Genomic DNA, 15,336 nt, shown 5'->3' with positions numbered 1-15,336 from the left:
ATATAGGTTATCTCTGCCTGTGGTCTGGTGTCAGTAGGCTACCTCTAGGACCAGCCTGTGGTCTGGTGCCAGTAGGTCTACCTCTAGGACCAGCCTGTGGTCTGGTGTCAGTAGGTCTACCTCTAGGACCAGCCTGTGGTCTGGTGCCAGTAGGGCTACCTCTAGGACCAGCCTGTGGTCTGCGTTGGTGTCCCGGTCCAGGGCCACGCCCCTCAGTGTGACCTGCATGGCGGCTCCTCCCAGCAGCACAGGGCGGCTGTTGAGCTGCCACAGCTCACACTTGATTCCAGGCGTGTCCGATTTGAATATAAAGTCCACCTGCTGCGTCTCGCACGGCAGAATCACACCTGGGGGGGGGGGGGGGGGGGGGGGGGGGGCGGGGGAGATGGGACAGGATGGTAGGGGGTGGTGCAGACAAAGGAAGGTGAACGGAGGGATGACGTTGGCGCGACCGCTACACACACGCCATTGAAAAACACGTGTGTTGATTATGGGGCCTCTTGGTGTATGTGCCATGCGAGCATGTGCAGTGTTTGTTTTTGTTGTTTTGTTTCTTTTGTATGGTTTCTGTATGTGCCGCGTGTCTTTGTGTTCTCTGTGTTTTGTGAGTGTTTTAGTGTGTGCGTGAGTGTGTGTGTGTGTGTGTGTGTGTGTGTGTGTGTGTGTGTATGTGTTTTTGAGTGTGTGTGTGTGTGTGTGGTGGGCGTTTTGCTGTAAGGGCTTATGTGTGGTGTAAGTCAGGTTGCGTGTGTAGCTGTGATTTTCGATAAGAGATTGTGCGCTTTGCTCTGTCATCATGTCATTCATGCACTGCGTGTGTGTGTGTGTGTGTCTGTGTGTGTGTTTTGGGTGATGGTGTGTGTGTGTGTGTACTGTGTACCCATGGAGGAGTTGAAGTAGAAGTGCGGGGTGGCGGTCTGCTGCGGTGCCCGGGGCAGGCCGGTGAAGCGGCGAGGCATCTCGAGCCGTTGCCAGGTGTAGTAGATGGCGGTGTTGCCCTGGTTACGCAGCAGCAGGCGAGAGCAGGCCGTTGCCCCGATCACAACCTCAAAGCCCAGCCTGGAGCTGATCCCCAGCTGGCCCTGAGAGGACGTGGACACAGACCAGAGACACACACAGACACAGACACAGAGACGAAGCAGAGGGGTGAGGTCTAAAGAGGGTCAAACAGGCCCTGCCACATCACACAGTACACCATGAAGCCCTGATCTAATGCTGATGCCGTGTCTGGCATCTGGTGTTTTCCACTTAACGGGGGGGAGGAGGAGGAGGAGGAGGAGGAGGAGGAGGAGGAGGAGGAGGAGGAGGAGGAGGGCATCACAGCAGTTGGAAAAAGGCAGCTCTGTATGGGGAAGGTGCTGTACCTGATGGGAGGAGGAGCTGCCGGTCCAGTGGGCGCTCTGGCCACAGAACATCAAGGCAGGGACCGACATCACGGCGGTGTCATCATCATCTTCATCATCACCACCATCATCACCATCATCGCCATCGTCACCATCATCACCATCATCCTGCACCCCTGGATCTCTGGGTCACAGGGGGGAGGCGCAGGTCACACAGGTCCGGCCGGCAGGGAGTGAGGCAGCCAGCGGGGTGGAGAGTCAGTTCAGAAGGCAACGCGGGGCACTCTACACTTTCTTACCGCTGTTCTGTCGTCGCCTTCTCCCGCGCCTCCTCTTGGTGGTGCGAGGGCTTCTGATGCACTGAAACACGTGTGACGGGCCTGCCGGAGCCTATCACCTCCAAGTGCTCCATGTCCTTAAATCAGGGGACATGTTGAAATGAATTTAAAGATTTTGTCAAATGCAAAAGCATACAGAGCTCTGGTTTGGTCATGCTGTACCTGACCTTGAATGTGAGGAAGTTAGAATATGTCGAGTTGTGCGTGTGTGAGTGTGTGTGTGTGTGTGTGTGTGTGTGTGTGTGTGTGTGTGTGTGTGTGTGTGTCTGAGTCTGTGTGCGTGTGCGTGTGTGTGTGCATGTGTGTGTGTGTGTGTGTGTGTGTGTGTGAGTGTGTGTGTGTGTGTCTGAGTCTGTGTCTGAGTCTGTGTGTGCATGTGTGTGTGTGGGTGTGTGTGTGGGTGGGTGTGTGTGTGGGTGTGTGTCTTCCCGTGCATGTCCTTTGTTAGTAACATGAACAAAGGGTGCCAGTGGCAGAGACAGAGTGTTCTGGCCAGCTGGACAGGCCAGCCACCCGCTGATGTGAAGATGGATAAAAGATGCTCCATTCCAAGGCCAGATTGAACATTGGTTCAATGTCTAAAGGGTGAACGGGTGAACAAATATGGTTTAGCTTAATATTTGTTTTGAAAGATGTTGCTGGAGGCGGGATCTGTAACACAAACTCGGCCAACAGTTGTTAACTATTAAAGAGTGTCTGTAAAGTTTTCAAATAAATACTGTGTAGTGAGGCCACTGTAGAAAAACCTATTAAAATCCCCTTTTTAACTTGTGTACAGGACACAAGGAAAAGAAAATAAGGCGTAATTCTGCACATTGCAGTTTCTGGTTTCTGGCTAAGGCTCTGTGCCGTCTCTTCCCAGAAGTTCTGCTAAAGGACTGCTGGATCCAAGATTGAATTATAACTCAGAAGCTGAACAGGCATATCGATTGCACTCAGACTAAAACTTGAAAAATAACAATTCATGGAAAGGTTTGTGTTTTATACAAAGATTTGACAGTTTAACTACTGACCACTCGTAATTGAAGGAATGAATTATCTAAATTGAGCTATGCATGATTTGTATTTAATATAAACCTTAAATAGATCACTTAACAGAAAGCTCCAATCTATGTTTGACTGTGTGTCCTAGTTCTAAGCTTAAGGCTAAACTGTGTGCAGCAGACGGTGGATGTAACTGTGCTCTGATCCTGGTCATAATCGAGTCATTCAGTGGTTCAGGAGATGCGTCAATCCAAAGTGGCTGAGAGTGAGTACAGCAGCTACCGACTTACAGGCGTTTCAAGGTCCAGCTCCTTTAGAAGCGGCTGGATCTGCTGCTGTTGTCGCTGGAGGTATTCACTATGATCCCACGCTTTAGGGGCTGGACCACACGTCTCTGACGTGATATTCCCTGAAGAAACAAAGCCGTCTCCCCATGTTATAGAAACACACTATAGAACTGATGAGAATCTGTCAAACATAAATACTGAAAACCTCACACACAAGCAAGTGAGATGCTTTTACAGACTCTATAGAGACGCTATCATACAAACAACGGATATATGATATGCTCATAAGCACAGCTGCGACGCTGTCATGGGGGTATTGTGAAAAGCTTTTACAGACACCATTGAAAAGCTCTGACAGATCACAACTGAAATGTGCTCTCGCAAAGAAAGGGCAAATTAAAAGGGAAAGGGAAAATAAATACAGAATGAATATTTCAGCACACCAAATGCAAAATTGAAAGAAATAAGCGCTGTTCTGATGACAAGACAGAGGCGTTTTATTATAAGCCCACATGATAGACAGGGCTGGCTGGGGCGGTGTCCCCGTGGGCTAGTACCATCACATACCATCAACATTAAAGCACTGGTAGCGCACGGCAATCGCACTCTCGCACGTTTTAGCCATGGCACGGATGGGTGCACACAGTTCAACATAGAATATGACTTAGGTCTCCTCTCATTTGCATGACTAAAGAGCATCAGTGCATGTTCATGTGTGGTAGGTAGTAATGATGTCCCTGCAGGCTCCTCCTGAGTGTACCTGACTCATGCTGGACGGTGCGTGGGTGTCCTACGTGGACCACGGGCTCCCGCTGGCCCCGCTGGCTACGAGTCAGGGTGGCCACGATCCCGCCCACCCCGTCCCCCAAGCACTGGGGCTGGGACCAGAACTCACTGCCCACACGGTAGCCCTGGGTCCGTATCACACACACACACGTGCACGCACACACACACACACAAACACACAAACAAGGCAAACACACGAACACACGCACACACAGACACACATTTCATTTGATTAGAGCTATAATCTTAAGCCATATAATTACTTGGAACCAGTGAGTGCTTGATACATGACCAGAAATACTACTATGTGGCATTGTGGCAAGATGCTTTTGGTCCAGTGGGTAATGGAAGACATTATGAGGGTACCATGGCTGAGGAGATTGTTCACCTACATGTCCTGGCTGTATGGCTGGCAGGACGAGGCTCAGAAGCTCTCTCTGCTCCTGAACCTTCCGGAAGCTGTTGGCTCGGTTCATCAGCAACCAGTCCTTCGGCCTATGGAGCAACTCTTGGATGAAGAGGAGAGACATAAACATTAAAACAAAAAAAGATTGGTAATATTACATATTATTTATAACATAAATGCTAAATACTAAATACTTTGTAATAATACTATATATTTTATATAATACAAATAAAATACAATTAAACATGTATATAACTCATTCTCTGCCATGGTGCAGTTCCATCTTGACTGTATGGGTGTTATATTCACATAGTCACTCACTGGGGGGCGGTACGGCATGGGGTGGAGAATACGGTGCCCGACCCATAACTGTAAGGGATGCTCTGCTGGGTCCTATCACCAATGCACCCAGCCCAACCTGTATACACATCCTTACCCCCCGATGCCTGCTCCTCAAAGGCCCTGTATTGGTATCACCAATGTTAAGCACTTCTCAATATTAAACCGTTATGACCCTTGGATTGATTTCTTTGTTATTTGGGTTAATATCACTCCCCCTGTTCATGTTTCTTTGAGCGCCATTGTGTTTAAGTGTTGCTTGATTGAGTGAATTGATGTTTGTGACGATGAGGTGGTAGCTGGGTTGAAACATCAGCAGTGAACCTCATGTTTGCCGGCTCCATCTCAGCAACGTCCTGTGAGTCTTTAGCAGAGTGATATTTTGTAGGTGATATTTTCCGCTGAATTGACTTGCATACGCATTTAACTCTATCGAAGCGGAGGGTGGGAATGGACACTGTCCTGTTGCAGCCGGTTCCCCTGAGGCTGGCTCTGACATGAACTCACTGGCTAGGGATTCCTGCTGCCGCCGCCGCCGCCTCATGTGTGTGCTCCAGTGCTGCAGGGCGTGGCTCTGGGTGTGTGCCTGGCCGGCAGAGAGCCCAGAGTCTCTGCCCTCAGCCCCTCTGTCTGCGTGGCCGCCGGCCGCTGAGGAGGGGGGTCGACTCAGAGCCTCTCTGGTGCTCTCTGGCAGCCTCCCGACTGACTGAGGGCCGTGGAAGGAGGACAGGGAAGAGGTTGAAGAGGGTGAGTACCAGGTACCGCCGTGGTCCCAGGGTCACAGTCTTGACCGCTCATAGTGGAGTCTCGAGACTTCTGAGTAGTCCTCTGAATTGGTCCTTCACTAATCAATTGACAGTCAGTTGGTATATTACATAGACATGCATGCGCACACACACACACACACACACACATTTGAATTATTTATTTGAATCCACCAAATGACATTTAGTACAGAAAGGATTCAACACACACACACGCACGCACACGCACGCACAAGCACAAGCACACACACACCGTCACACGCACACACACACAAACCCACACATGGATACAGATTCCATGTGTGGCTCTGAGTCAAATACACGTTGAGTTATTAATATTTATTATAACCTTATAATAAATGGAACACGTACCAATCATACAATTCCACCTTTTTAGTGCCTCTCTTATGAGGAAAACCCATCCCAGCACATATTTACTCATTCCCTGTTTACCTCTGTCTCTCCCCTGGTCTCCAGATAACTGGAGAAGTCCTGCAGGTTACCCAGAATGCTGTGGGGCCGAATCACGCCTTGATGGTCGAAGCGGGGCCCTCTAGGCCCTGAGATATCAGAGACAAGGAACACAAAAGCAGTGGTATGAGTTCCAGAGGTCTAGTCCCTGGTGCTGTTGATGAGCATCATGGCCTCTGGGCCCTCTTTGAAACGTACACGTGTCACTTCCTGTTGAAAATGTCTGTTCCATCTTCCACAGCCTCCTTCTGTTGCTTGGGACCAAACAACCGATGGTTGCTTCCTCCATTAGATTCCACTAACAAATGTGCTTATTTTAATTGAATACTTTAACGTTAAATAAAATCCTGAATTGTAGTATGTTCGTTTATTTGGGCAGCATATGAAAAAAGACAATGTATTTGTTGAGGTCATCCTAGTATGTACATAAAGGTCTGGATGGAATATAATATACTATTATATACATAGTCATGTGGTCCAGAGGCATCCTTGCAAATGAGCATAATTACTGTATTTGCCTCATGTAAGACTAGACCAAGACATCCCGTTACACCTGTTTGGCGCAGCGACAACGTGCCCTCCGCTTGGCAGAGCTGGCCCTCAGCCTCTTCAACTGGTTTACAGCCTGGCTGGCCGGCTCTCATCCTCCGCTCCAGGGCTCCAATCATTTCTGCTTGCCTCCGAGGGTCCGTGGGAGGCTTCGGTGAATGAAGCTGAAGCACACATGCGCTGTGTATTATTGCTTGAACTATTCAGTGTGTTTCCCCTGAAAGAAGAACTTTGCTTGGTTTCCTTGGCTTTCTGATCTTAGAGGCTGCAGTAGCTGTGACGTCATTTGAAGTCAGTATATCAGGATATCTATATCTATATATATATATATATATATATATATATATATATATAGATATATATATATATATATATATATATATATATATATATATATATATATATATGTTGTGTGGCTTGCTTTTAAGGCTATGTGTAGAAAATGCTTGTACTTTCTTCTGATCCTCTGGGGGGAATGGTGAAGGCATTGATATCCTCCCCCTGAAGAGATGAGTCCTTGGAATGCTCCTCCCTACTCTGACATCATATAGCCTCTTAAGAGAGGAGGGGAGGGGGACAAGGAAAGGAGAGGAGAGAAAGAAGGAGAGGGGAGGAAGACAAGGAGGTGGGAGGAGGGCGGAGGATGTAAGAGAGAAGAGAGGAGGGTAGAGATAGGAGAGAGGAGGGGAGAGATGAGGTGGGAGAGGAGTTGAGAGAAGAGAGGAAAGGGGAGAGGGGAAAGTAAACACGACAGTAGATAAAAGACAAGGAAGAAGGAGAGGAGAGACAATGAAAGAGGAGAGGAGAGGAGAGGAGAGAGAAAGAAAGCAGGGAGGAGAGAACATTGGAGAGAAGCGGGGAGGGACGCGGAAGCTGCTCATTAACTTGACGAATAGGTTGTACTCACATTAGGTTGTATGCTTTTGACTTGCAGTAATTTTGAACGATTAACACACCCTGATGGAAGAGAGATGCTGCCGTCAACTTCAGAAGTGTTGTGCATTTTTTTTTTTTTAATGGGAAATATACAGAAAAGAGGAGAGAAAGAGATACACCACACTTAAAAGTGGGGGTAATCCATATGCCCACTTACCCGGTGCGCTTCGGGGTCTTAAGTCCCTTTGGTGAGGTATTTCACCAGACTCGGTAGCAACAACATGAGCCATAGCCTATACGTGACCGCTCTGCGTCGTCTACTCTTCCACGTAGCGCGGCGTCCGCGTCCTCACACGCAACTCAGTCCAATCCTCAAACCCTCTTATTTAACCTGTTAACGTCACTATTCATGTTTATGGGACATCTTAATATAACTTTGAATAATAATTACGGCCAGAGTACAACAATATAATAAGAGCTCGCTTACCACGTCCCCCCTCTCGCTCGCTATGTCGTAACCATAGCAACGGACGCTTAGGGCACGTTCCGCAGACGTGCCCTGGCAGCGCGAATATATAGTTCCTAACTTTGTCCTACAGCACGATTTATTCATGTGAAGCAAATCACTAAAATAGGAACAGGATTAGGGCCATATGTGATTATTATTTTTTGATTTCTGAGATTAAATTCAGAATTCTTACTTTTATAGTCCGAATTCTGACTTATCTCAGAACTCAAACAAAATCCGTAGGCTACAAAGGCATTGTTTGTGTCAATTACACAATTACACAAACCTTATTACAAATGAAACAGACCCACCAATTATGAAAGTAGGCGCTACAGTCCATAGGCCTGGCATTTGTCACCTTTGTTTACTTTTGTTTATTTGTAATAGTCTAAACGTGGAGGGAAAAGCCACGTGCAATAAGATGCAGTGCAGCCCACCAGAAACAGATTCGGACGATGCGCGTGATTAACTTGTTTGTAGATGGAGTTAGATTGATCGATCGAATGGGGTATTTCTTCCTCCACGCAGACAGCAAAAACAAAACCGTGTGTGTTGTTGTCGAGAACACGACCCCACCTCTCCTGCCAATCAGTGAGCCAAAGGAATGACGTGAAAGGGCACGGAGCTACGGCAGCGTATAAAGACATCGCAGAGACCGCATCCACCACTGGGAGGAGAGGCTGGAGCAGGTCTCCCTCGGATCGACCCGCTGGTCTGAGCGAGCTGTCGACGCCGTAGGATTTGATGAATTCATCACTTAATACAAAAACATGGAGCTAAACAGCATGTCCCCTGGTTTACAGACCAACATGGCCGTCTTGCCCCAATCCAGCCGCTCGACCGTCGATCGAGCAGGCTCCTCAAAAGTCGTTCTTGCGTACAGGAACGCGTCGCAGCATTTGTGCTCGAGTGGAATCAAAGCAGGGATGGGTATGCTGAAACTGGCGACGCTGCAATGGAAACAAAGTAAGACGCGATCTGAGGCAATCGTGAAGCAGGTGTGCTCACCATCCAGCGGGAATTCCTGCAAGAATTCCCCGCTGGATCAATTGGCAGCTTTAGTGGTTAATGGTCAAACCCGCCTGAGTCAGCTTGGACAGGAGCCCCGCCAAGACGCGTCCAGGAAACACCAGAACTGTAAGCGCATCGTGGTGCTCGGCGCTCCACGGGTCGGAAAGACCTCGATTCTCAGAAGGTACCTCCGGGATGGATTTGTCGAAGAATACAAGCCGACTTCTGAGGACTTTCATAGAAAGCTTTTCCGTATCCGTGGAGAGACCTATCAAATAGACATCCTGGATGCGTCTGGAGAAAGAAGCTTTCCAGCCAAACGGCGCCTCTCCATTCTAACTGGTGCGTAATCTCTGCGTAATTGCGGTTGCAAATAGATTGTATTTCGTGTTTCGCACGAGAACGACACATATGTAAAATAAAGAGTTAATGTTAATGTTATTATTTCCGCAGGTGACGTTTTCTTGCTAGTATTCAGTCTGGACGACCGGAGCTCCTTCGAGGAGGTGTGCGCCTTGCGGACAGAGATTCTGCAAGCAAAGGCCAAACTAAACCAAATATCTGTGCCGGGTCAGTGCGCAACTGTTCCATTCGTAGTGTGCGCCAACAAGATGGATCTACCGCTGTCGGAGAGAGCTATACCGCAAACAGACTTGATGCAAACGCTTGGCGAGGACTGTGCGTACTTTGAAACCTCTGCCAAGGAAAGTACAAACCTAGACAAAGTATTCGAGGCCTTGGCGAAGCAAGGGGGCTTGCCTGCTGAAACCGGCCCATCGCAGCACCGCAAAGTCTCTCTGCGTTCGTACCAGGCAATGTGCACGGACCGCGTGCACGGCAGAAGGAGCCAGGCGCCCCGCTGCGATGACGCGTGCGGCGCACTGCATCCACTGGCGCGACGGCCGAGTTTCAGCACAGATCTTCGTCAGATCATGGGACCTCATCAGCCACAAAAGCCTTGTAATAATTTTGAGAAGTGCAAGATTCAATAAGCAACACATAACTATAACCGTTGCGGTGCTTCAACAGCCTATTCCTTGTGGTCTTAATAGTAAAACGTCATTATTCCAACGTCCCTTTTAAATGTGCTGTGGACTATACGTGGGTGTTGGCTGAGAGTTTGCATAATGATTTATTAATATTATCCAGTAAGGTGATTATTTATTATTATTCGTATCTCTCTTTGTTTTTGTGTGTGTTGGCCAACAATAGCTCCCTCTATTTATTTCATGTTGTCAAGTGATATGCCTTCAGAGATATGAATAAATGCTATAGAAACTGGAATTACAATTGTTGATGTTGTTTTTAATAAGTCTGATGGTATAGCAAAACATATAAAAAAGGATGATCCAACAATACACAAAAATCTATCAGGCAAGTCTTACTATCCCCAAACACTGTCTCAGTATACTTTCAAATATAACTCAACTTGCCGTATAGTTAATGATGATTCTTCCTCGCAGTGGGACAACGTTTTAAAATAGGTATGTGCATTGTAAAGAATAAATCCATTTATTCTTGGAGTATCTGTCAAAGATGTAAGTTATAAACATGGATGTTATTGCAGACAGCCAAAGATCATCACTTTGGAGTCTGGTACGTTTCCGTGGAGACGTCTATTCAATTCATTTAACGACATAAAATAACAAAAATGAAGAAGAAAACATACCAATCATGGTTTTCTTATTGTGTGGAAAATCATTATTTCAATGAAGAAGAAAAAGGTGCTTGTATTTCGTGATTACATCCCCTTTTCTCCACTGGTGTACAGGAGTCCTTCTTGTCCTGGTAAGATGAGCACAAAGGATGTGTTATAGCTCTCTTTTTCCATCTCAATCTTTTGATTTCTTTCCATCTTCCTCCAGACAACACAACAGAAAGTGCCCTCACCTCGCTCTGTGTTCACGTGAGGAAGGGCTCACGTTCATATGTGGCGTGGCAATTTCCTTCTATTCAACATGAAACCTCCACCATTATTCAGCATGTGCCTTGGGTTTTGTGTGAGCACTCCTCAACAAACTGTATGGCACGTTTTTTTTTAATTCTACCAAGTTCACCATTCATAGATGTACCCCTCACACACAAGCACAAAAATAGTAAAATAAAGTCACTCACAAGATATCACTACTATCTATCGTGGTATGTTTCAAAATGTGCTGATAGAAGTGCAATGAGTTATTACTTAAGTAATTCATTTTTGTTATACAGAAATAATTCACAAATTTGTCAAATGTAAGCAACTGCATGCACACATTTGGACATATTCAAACACATGCAACCAACAAAATGCTCCTTGTAAGATCTGTCATACAACTGGTAATCACGTCCACAAGCAAAACATTGAATTCTTCAGGCACATATCTTACTGTTATGGAGTCTTGTTAAATGAGCACTGTTTAGAGAATAGAAGGGTTAAACAAATCCAATGCAAAATCAGCAGAATTATCTGTGTCTCTGTGTCTTAATGTTTATATCCAAAGGTCATCTCTTCCATCTCTTTATCCCCATGTAGAAACACCTGCCGCCACACCACCTGGGCTCACTGATGCCTACATGTATCCCAACAATATACCGCTACTTATTGTACATCCTGCAAGCATTAGTGATCTAACCCTGCATCAAATCCTAGAGAGACCTGAGAATAAATGCATTGATTGTCATTGTGAGGCAAGAGACAAGAGATGGAGATAATGGTCTGAGGAGGGGAGGTGAAATGTGTCCACACCCGTCCACACGATCAGTATGTGTGGCGAGGTGCACCTGAGGTGAAGCGTGACTCTCAACACTTTAATCAGCCACTTGTTCACAGTGAGGGGAGTTGAGCCGCTAACGTTGACATATGGGGATGAAGGTGGGGCGAGGGCACGCAACTAGATGACAAACACATGGAATAACATTTATCATTTAATTATTATAAATCGTTTGATCACGCATTTGTCATTAACTGACCGAAGGGTCCATACTATAGAATGTTTGTATGTTTGTGTGAGTTTCAGTTTAGCACCAGAAGTGATCAGATTCATTAGACAGCAACTGGAATAGCTGATGAATGAATGAAGCTGATTCATAGGTTGATTGTAGGTTGAGGAAAAGCTGATCTCAGAGGTCTTAAAATACTTTTACAATTTTCATGTCATGAGCATAAACAAAGCTTTTCGTCCAACTTCAACATGCTACTTTCCTTTAAGTCAAGTGAATTTGCATTGCCCTTTTTAACTAGTCTCACAAGTCTCACAGGGCTTCTCATGACACCCCTAGTACAACGAGGGTTATGTAAGGAAACGTTATAATGAAATGGTTGATTCGAAATAAGTTATAAAATCATAGCATGAGGACTTCTCTGTTGATCTGAGTAGGTCTGCACACTAGAAAAGGACTAATGCTATGTTTGCTTTAACAGTGTTTATTATGCTACTATTCCAGCTGTGTCCATGTGGTGGTGTGTGTCAAGCTGGTATAGCAGTTGGCCGGGGCATCGAGTAGTCATAAGGTTAGCACCAAGTAGTTGTGTTGCCTAAACCTAACCCAACCGCTGAAGACTGGAATCAATCAATCAAGTCGAAAAATGATGCAGGACACGTGACCCGGTCTCCTTGGTCTGTGTCCTGTGTTTGAACAATTAATCTGCCACAACTTTCTCCCTATGTACTTTGTTGTTCATTATACTTTGTCACCTGCCTTCAGGGCTTCCTGTCTTTCTGGTTGAGAGCCAAAATGGCAACCCAGCCCAGTGTGAATTTAGGACCCAGTAGGCTAGACCCAGTAAGCTAGGAAATGGGAAGGCTTTGCATGAAACGAAACTAAACCAAAAGGCAAAGCAGGGACAAACACACCAGACCTTAACTAGCCCACATTAAGCTCTCCTGTTAAGAGTTCTAGGAGTACTAAAAATTGTTCCTCCAATTTGGGTAACATAAGCTGCCATCTTAAAACAATAAATTACCTGAACTGTGTTTTGGATGGATCATATTGCAAATGACGATGCTGCTCCTCTTTGTGTTTGGTTTCAGGATCTGCAAAGATGACACAAGTTATGAGTTTTATGCTACGTTGGATCTTTGTGCTGTTTGTAGCATATTGTGCGGACCGGTCCTCTGTTCAGTGCCAACGTCCAGGTAAAACTTATCACACTTCAAAATACAAACATAAATAGGCCTCATACTATTTAAATGTAATGTTATGTAAGTCAAACAAAGGCACACCACAACCCCCTTATAACTAGGATATGTTAGTTATGAAGAATTTCACATTCTTTCCTACATAGCAAATTGACCAAAAAGTTGAAATGTATTGAAATGAAAGAAGATCTTGCACTATGTGAAATCATTTATCAAGAATGAAGCAAATAATGAATACAAAGTAATTATATGCAATGTTATATTGCAAATAGTAACTACTTTCAATACATTTTTCACTAACTTAAATTGCTGTAAACTACGCCAGCAATATTGTAATTCCAACTCATGTCACACCAAATGCCCACTTGTTGGGAGTCACTGGGGTAGACTCTGTCAATTTGTACTTTCCCTTTTATTCTCAATCACTGAAGCAAAAGGCCGTATAGATGTGTATTTTGTAAGTTAATAACCAGAAAACTAACACATTTAGGCCTATGTGAACATTTTGGATTTTCTTCCATACTGGTTGTGTGGGTGAAAGGCCAAGATGCTATCATCTCTGTCTCTGCGGGTGTGGGTGTTGGCCATTTACAAAATATGTGAACAAGAAGGAAATGTCAGTGCAGCATTTTAAGAACTTAATTGTAGATCAAAACAGCAACCAGTATTTAAGTCGGTATTCTGGCAAAGGTCAGAATCCAACAAATCACTAAACAACAAATCCATATCTCCAGAACACCATAGAACAGCACAGGTTAGCTACTGGCACAATTAGGCAAAGAACAGGTGAGGTGTGCAGGGATCAGACTGAGCTTGTTTATTTAATTTGCAGGATAATAAGCTGTGGCACAAGGAAAACACACTGGTGGTAGAGCTGAGAACTGAGCATTGAGTGGAAATGTACCATGACTAACTGACTGGATAAGGATGTGTGAAACTAGTTTCAGTATTGCAGTTGTCGTGTGTGGAGACCATTGGAAACATGTTTAGGAGAGTATATATGCTGACATGCATGCACATCATTCCCTCTTTCCACCTTAACCGCTAAATATTCCACAGATTATAAGGGTCCGGAGGAGCTGAGACTGATCCTTGTTGGAAAAACCGGCTCAGGAAAGAGCGCAAGTGCAAACACCATTTTGGGACGTAAGGACGCCTTTAAAGAAGACATCTCCCCTGGATCTGTGACTGAGCACTGCCAGAGAGATCAGGTGACCAGAGACGGACGCACCATCGTCGTGGTCGACAGCCCCGGCCTCTTCGACACAAACCAAACGGCAAAAGTCATAGGACAAAAAATAATGGCATGTGTCGAGAAGTCTGTTCCAGGGCCCCATGCGATTCTGCTGGTGATCAGTTTGAAGGCCAGATTCACAGAAGAAGAGCGCAGGGCTGTAGAGTGGATCAAGTCCAACTTTGGCTCAGATTCTTCCATGTACATCATCATTCTGTTCACCCATGGAGACATGCTGGGAGGGAAAGAGGTGGGTCAGTTTGTGAGCGAAAGTACAGATTTACTGAGAGTCCTCAACGATTGTGGGGGGAGATCTTTTTCACTGATCAACGACCCGAGGAGTGACCCCGAGCAGGTTCAAAAGCTTTTACACAAGGTTGAGGAAATGGTGAAGCTCAATGGAGGACAGCATTACACCAATAGCATGTACAAGGAAGCTCAGAGGAAAATTGAAGAGGAAGAAATGAGGAAAAAAGAAGAAAAAGAGAAGATAGAACGAGAGGAAAGGGGGAGAAAGAAAGAACAAGAAGAGGAGTCTCGAAGATTAAAGTGCAAAGCAGCCCTTTTGGCGGTTGTTGCAGCATTGGGTGGAGGTGTATTTATGTCCTCAACTGGCTTAGTAGCTTTGGCTACAGGAATAGCATCTATTAATTATGAATGCGTTGTTCACGATTTTTTTGGATAGGCTACATGAAAGGTGATTCTAGGACCAGACATTTATGTGTAGTGGACCTCAGTAGGGGTTGTGAATGCAGCATACCTTAGCTCCTCCCCCTGCACCCAGGTGCAGTATAAAAAGCCCAAGATGGCTGAGCTCAGTCTCTGCTGGTTGCCTCCCAGGGTGGTGAGTAGGGTCCCCGCTTTTTAATTCTTTTGAGTTTCCATTTTCCCTTTTATTAATTTGTCTATTGTTTTATAGGATCCCCTGCTGCTGTTCTGTTCTGTTTTTGTTGTTCTGTTCTGTTTTGCTTGTTCTGTACTGTTTTGGTTGTTCTGTTTTGCTATTTTGTTTTGTTTGTTTTGGTTAGGTTTGCTTTTGGGTTATTTCCCTTTTATTTTACATTGTTTGACAATTGGGTTGTTGGTTTGCATAACTTCTGTTTTGTTTTGTTTGTTTTGCTCCAGTTTTCTTTATTTAGGTTTATTATTATTATTATTATATTAAAAGAAACATTTAATATACTTATTGTCTCTGCCTCCTTAGTCTTTTGAACCTGTGTCCATATAATTTCTGTAATACAATAGTTTAATTTTCTTTGTTCCTTATTTCCTGGGGTGCAATTCCCCAGGTGGCGTTGTCGGTCCCTCCTTAGTCATTCCCC

The 15,336-nt window shown here is 45.3% G+C and overlaps 3 protein-coding genes across 3 annotated transcripts in view; 2 read left to right on the top strand and 1 right to left on the bottom strand.

Moving 5' to 3' along the window:
* The window catches only part of mycbpap (mycbp associated protein), a gene marked incomplete at both ends in the record, with an annotated part of 13,218 nt that extends 5,785 nt beyond the window's left edge, over nt 1-7,433 (bottom strand). Inside the window, 12 exons of the mRNA XM_084465990.1 lie at nt 160-347; nt 881-1,082; nt 1,365-1,527; nt 1,643-1,758; nt 2,956-3,074; nt 3,713-3,863; nt 4,131-4,246; nt 4,991-5,189; nt 5,701-5,807; nt 6,272-6,431; nt 7,175-7,224; nt 7,361-7,433. Of these exons, the coding sequence (XP_084322116.1) occupies nt 160-347; nt 881-1,082; nt 1,365-1,527; nt 1,643-1,758; nt 2,956-3,074; nt 3,713-3,863; nt 4,131-4,246; nt 4,991-5,189; nt 5,701-5,807; nt 6,272-6,431; nt 7,175-7,224; nt 7,361-7,433 (1,644 nt within the window). The remainder of the gene's footprint in view (nt 1-159; nt 348-880; nt 1,083-1,364; nt 1,528-1,642; nt 1,759-2,955; nt 3,075-3,712; nt 3,864-4,130; nt 4,247-4,990; nt 5,190-5,700; nt 5,808-6,271; nt 6,432-7,174; nt 7,225-7,360) is intronic.
* A 988-nt stretch (nt 7,434-8,421) lies between these two features.
* rasd2b (RASD family member 2b) lies at nt 8,422-9,654 on the top strand (the record flags this gene model as incomplete). The annotated part of the gene is made up of 2 exons (XM_084465249.1): nt 8,422-9,004; nt 9,116-9,654. The coding sequence occupies 2 exons, from the start codon at nt 8,422-8,424 to the stop codon at nt 9,652-9,654; spliced, it is 1,122 nt and encodes a 373-aa protein (XP_084321375.1).
* A 2,826-nt stretch (nt 9,655-12,480) lies between these two features.
* On the top strand, nt 12,481-15,258 carry LOC311340118 (GTPase IMAP family member 9-like). Its single transcript, XM_084464982.1, has 3 exons — nt 12,481-12,570; nt 12,673-12,777; nt 13,840-15,258. Exons 2-3 carry the CDS (start codon nt 12,684-12,686, stop codon nt 14,697-14,699), a joined length of 954 nt encoding a protein of 317 aa, XP_084321108.1. The 5' UTR covers nt 12,481-12,570; nt 12,673-12,683; the 3' UTR covers nt 14,700-15,258.
* The last annotated feature ends 78 nt before the right edge of the window (nt 15,259-15,336 follow it).

The sequence above is a fragment of the Micromesistius poutassou genome, assembly GCF_964030765.1.
Source record: "Micromesistius poutassou genome assembly, chromosome: 3".
NCBI lineage: Eukaryota > Metazoa > Chordata > Actinopteri > Gadiformes > Gadidae > Micromesistius > Micromesistius poutassou.
This window is presented reverse-complemented; position numbering and strand designations above follow the sequence as displayed.

What these genes read in the sequence shown, in the direction of transcription:
- LOC311340118 (XM_084464982.1), top strand. Translation starts at nt 12,684, where the DNA reads ATGACACAAGTTATGAGTTTTATGCTACGTTGGATCTTTGTGCTGTTT. An exon ending in TGTTCAGTGCCAACGTCCAG is followed by an intron (nt 12,778 to 13,839) that starts GTAAAACTTATC and finishes AATATTCCACAG; the next exon opens with ATTATAAGGGTCCGGAGGAG.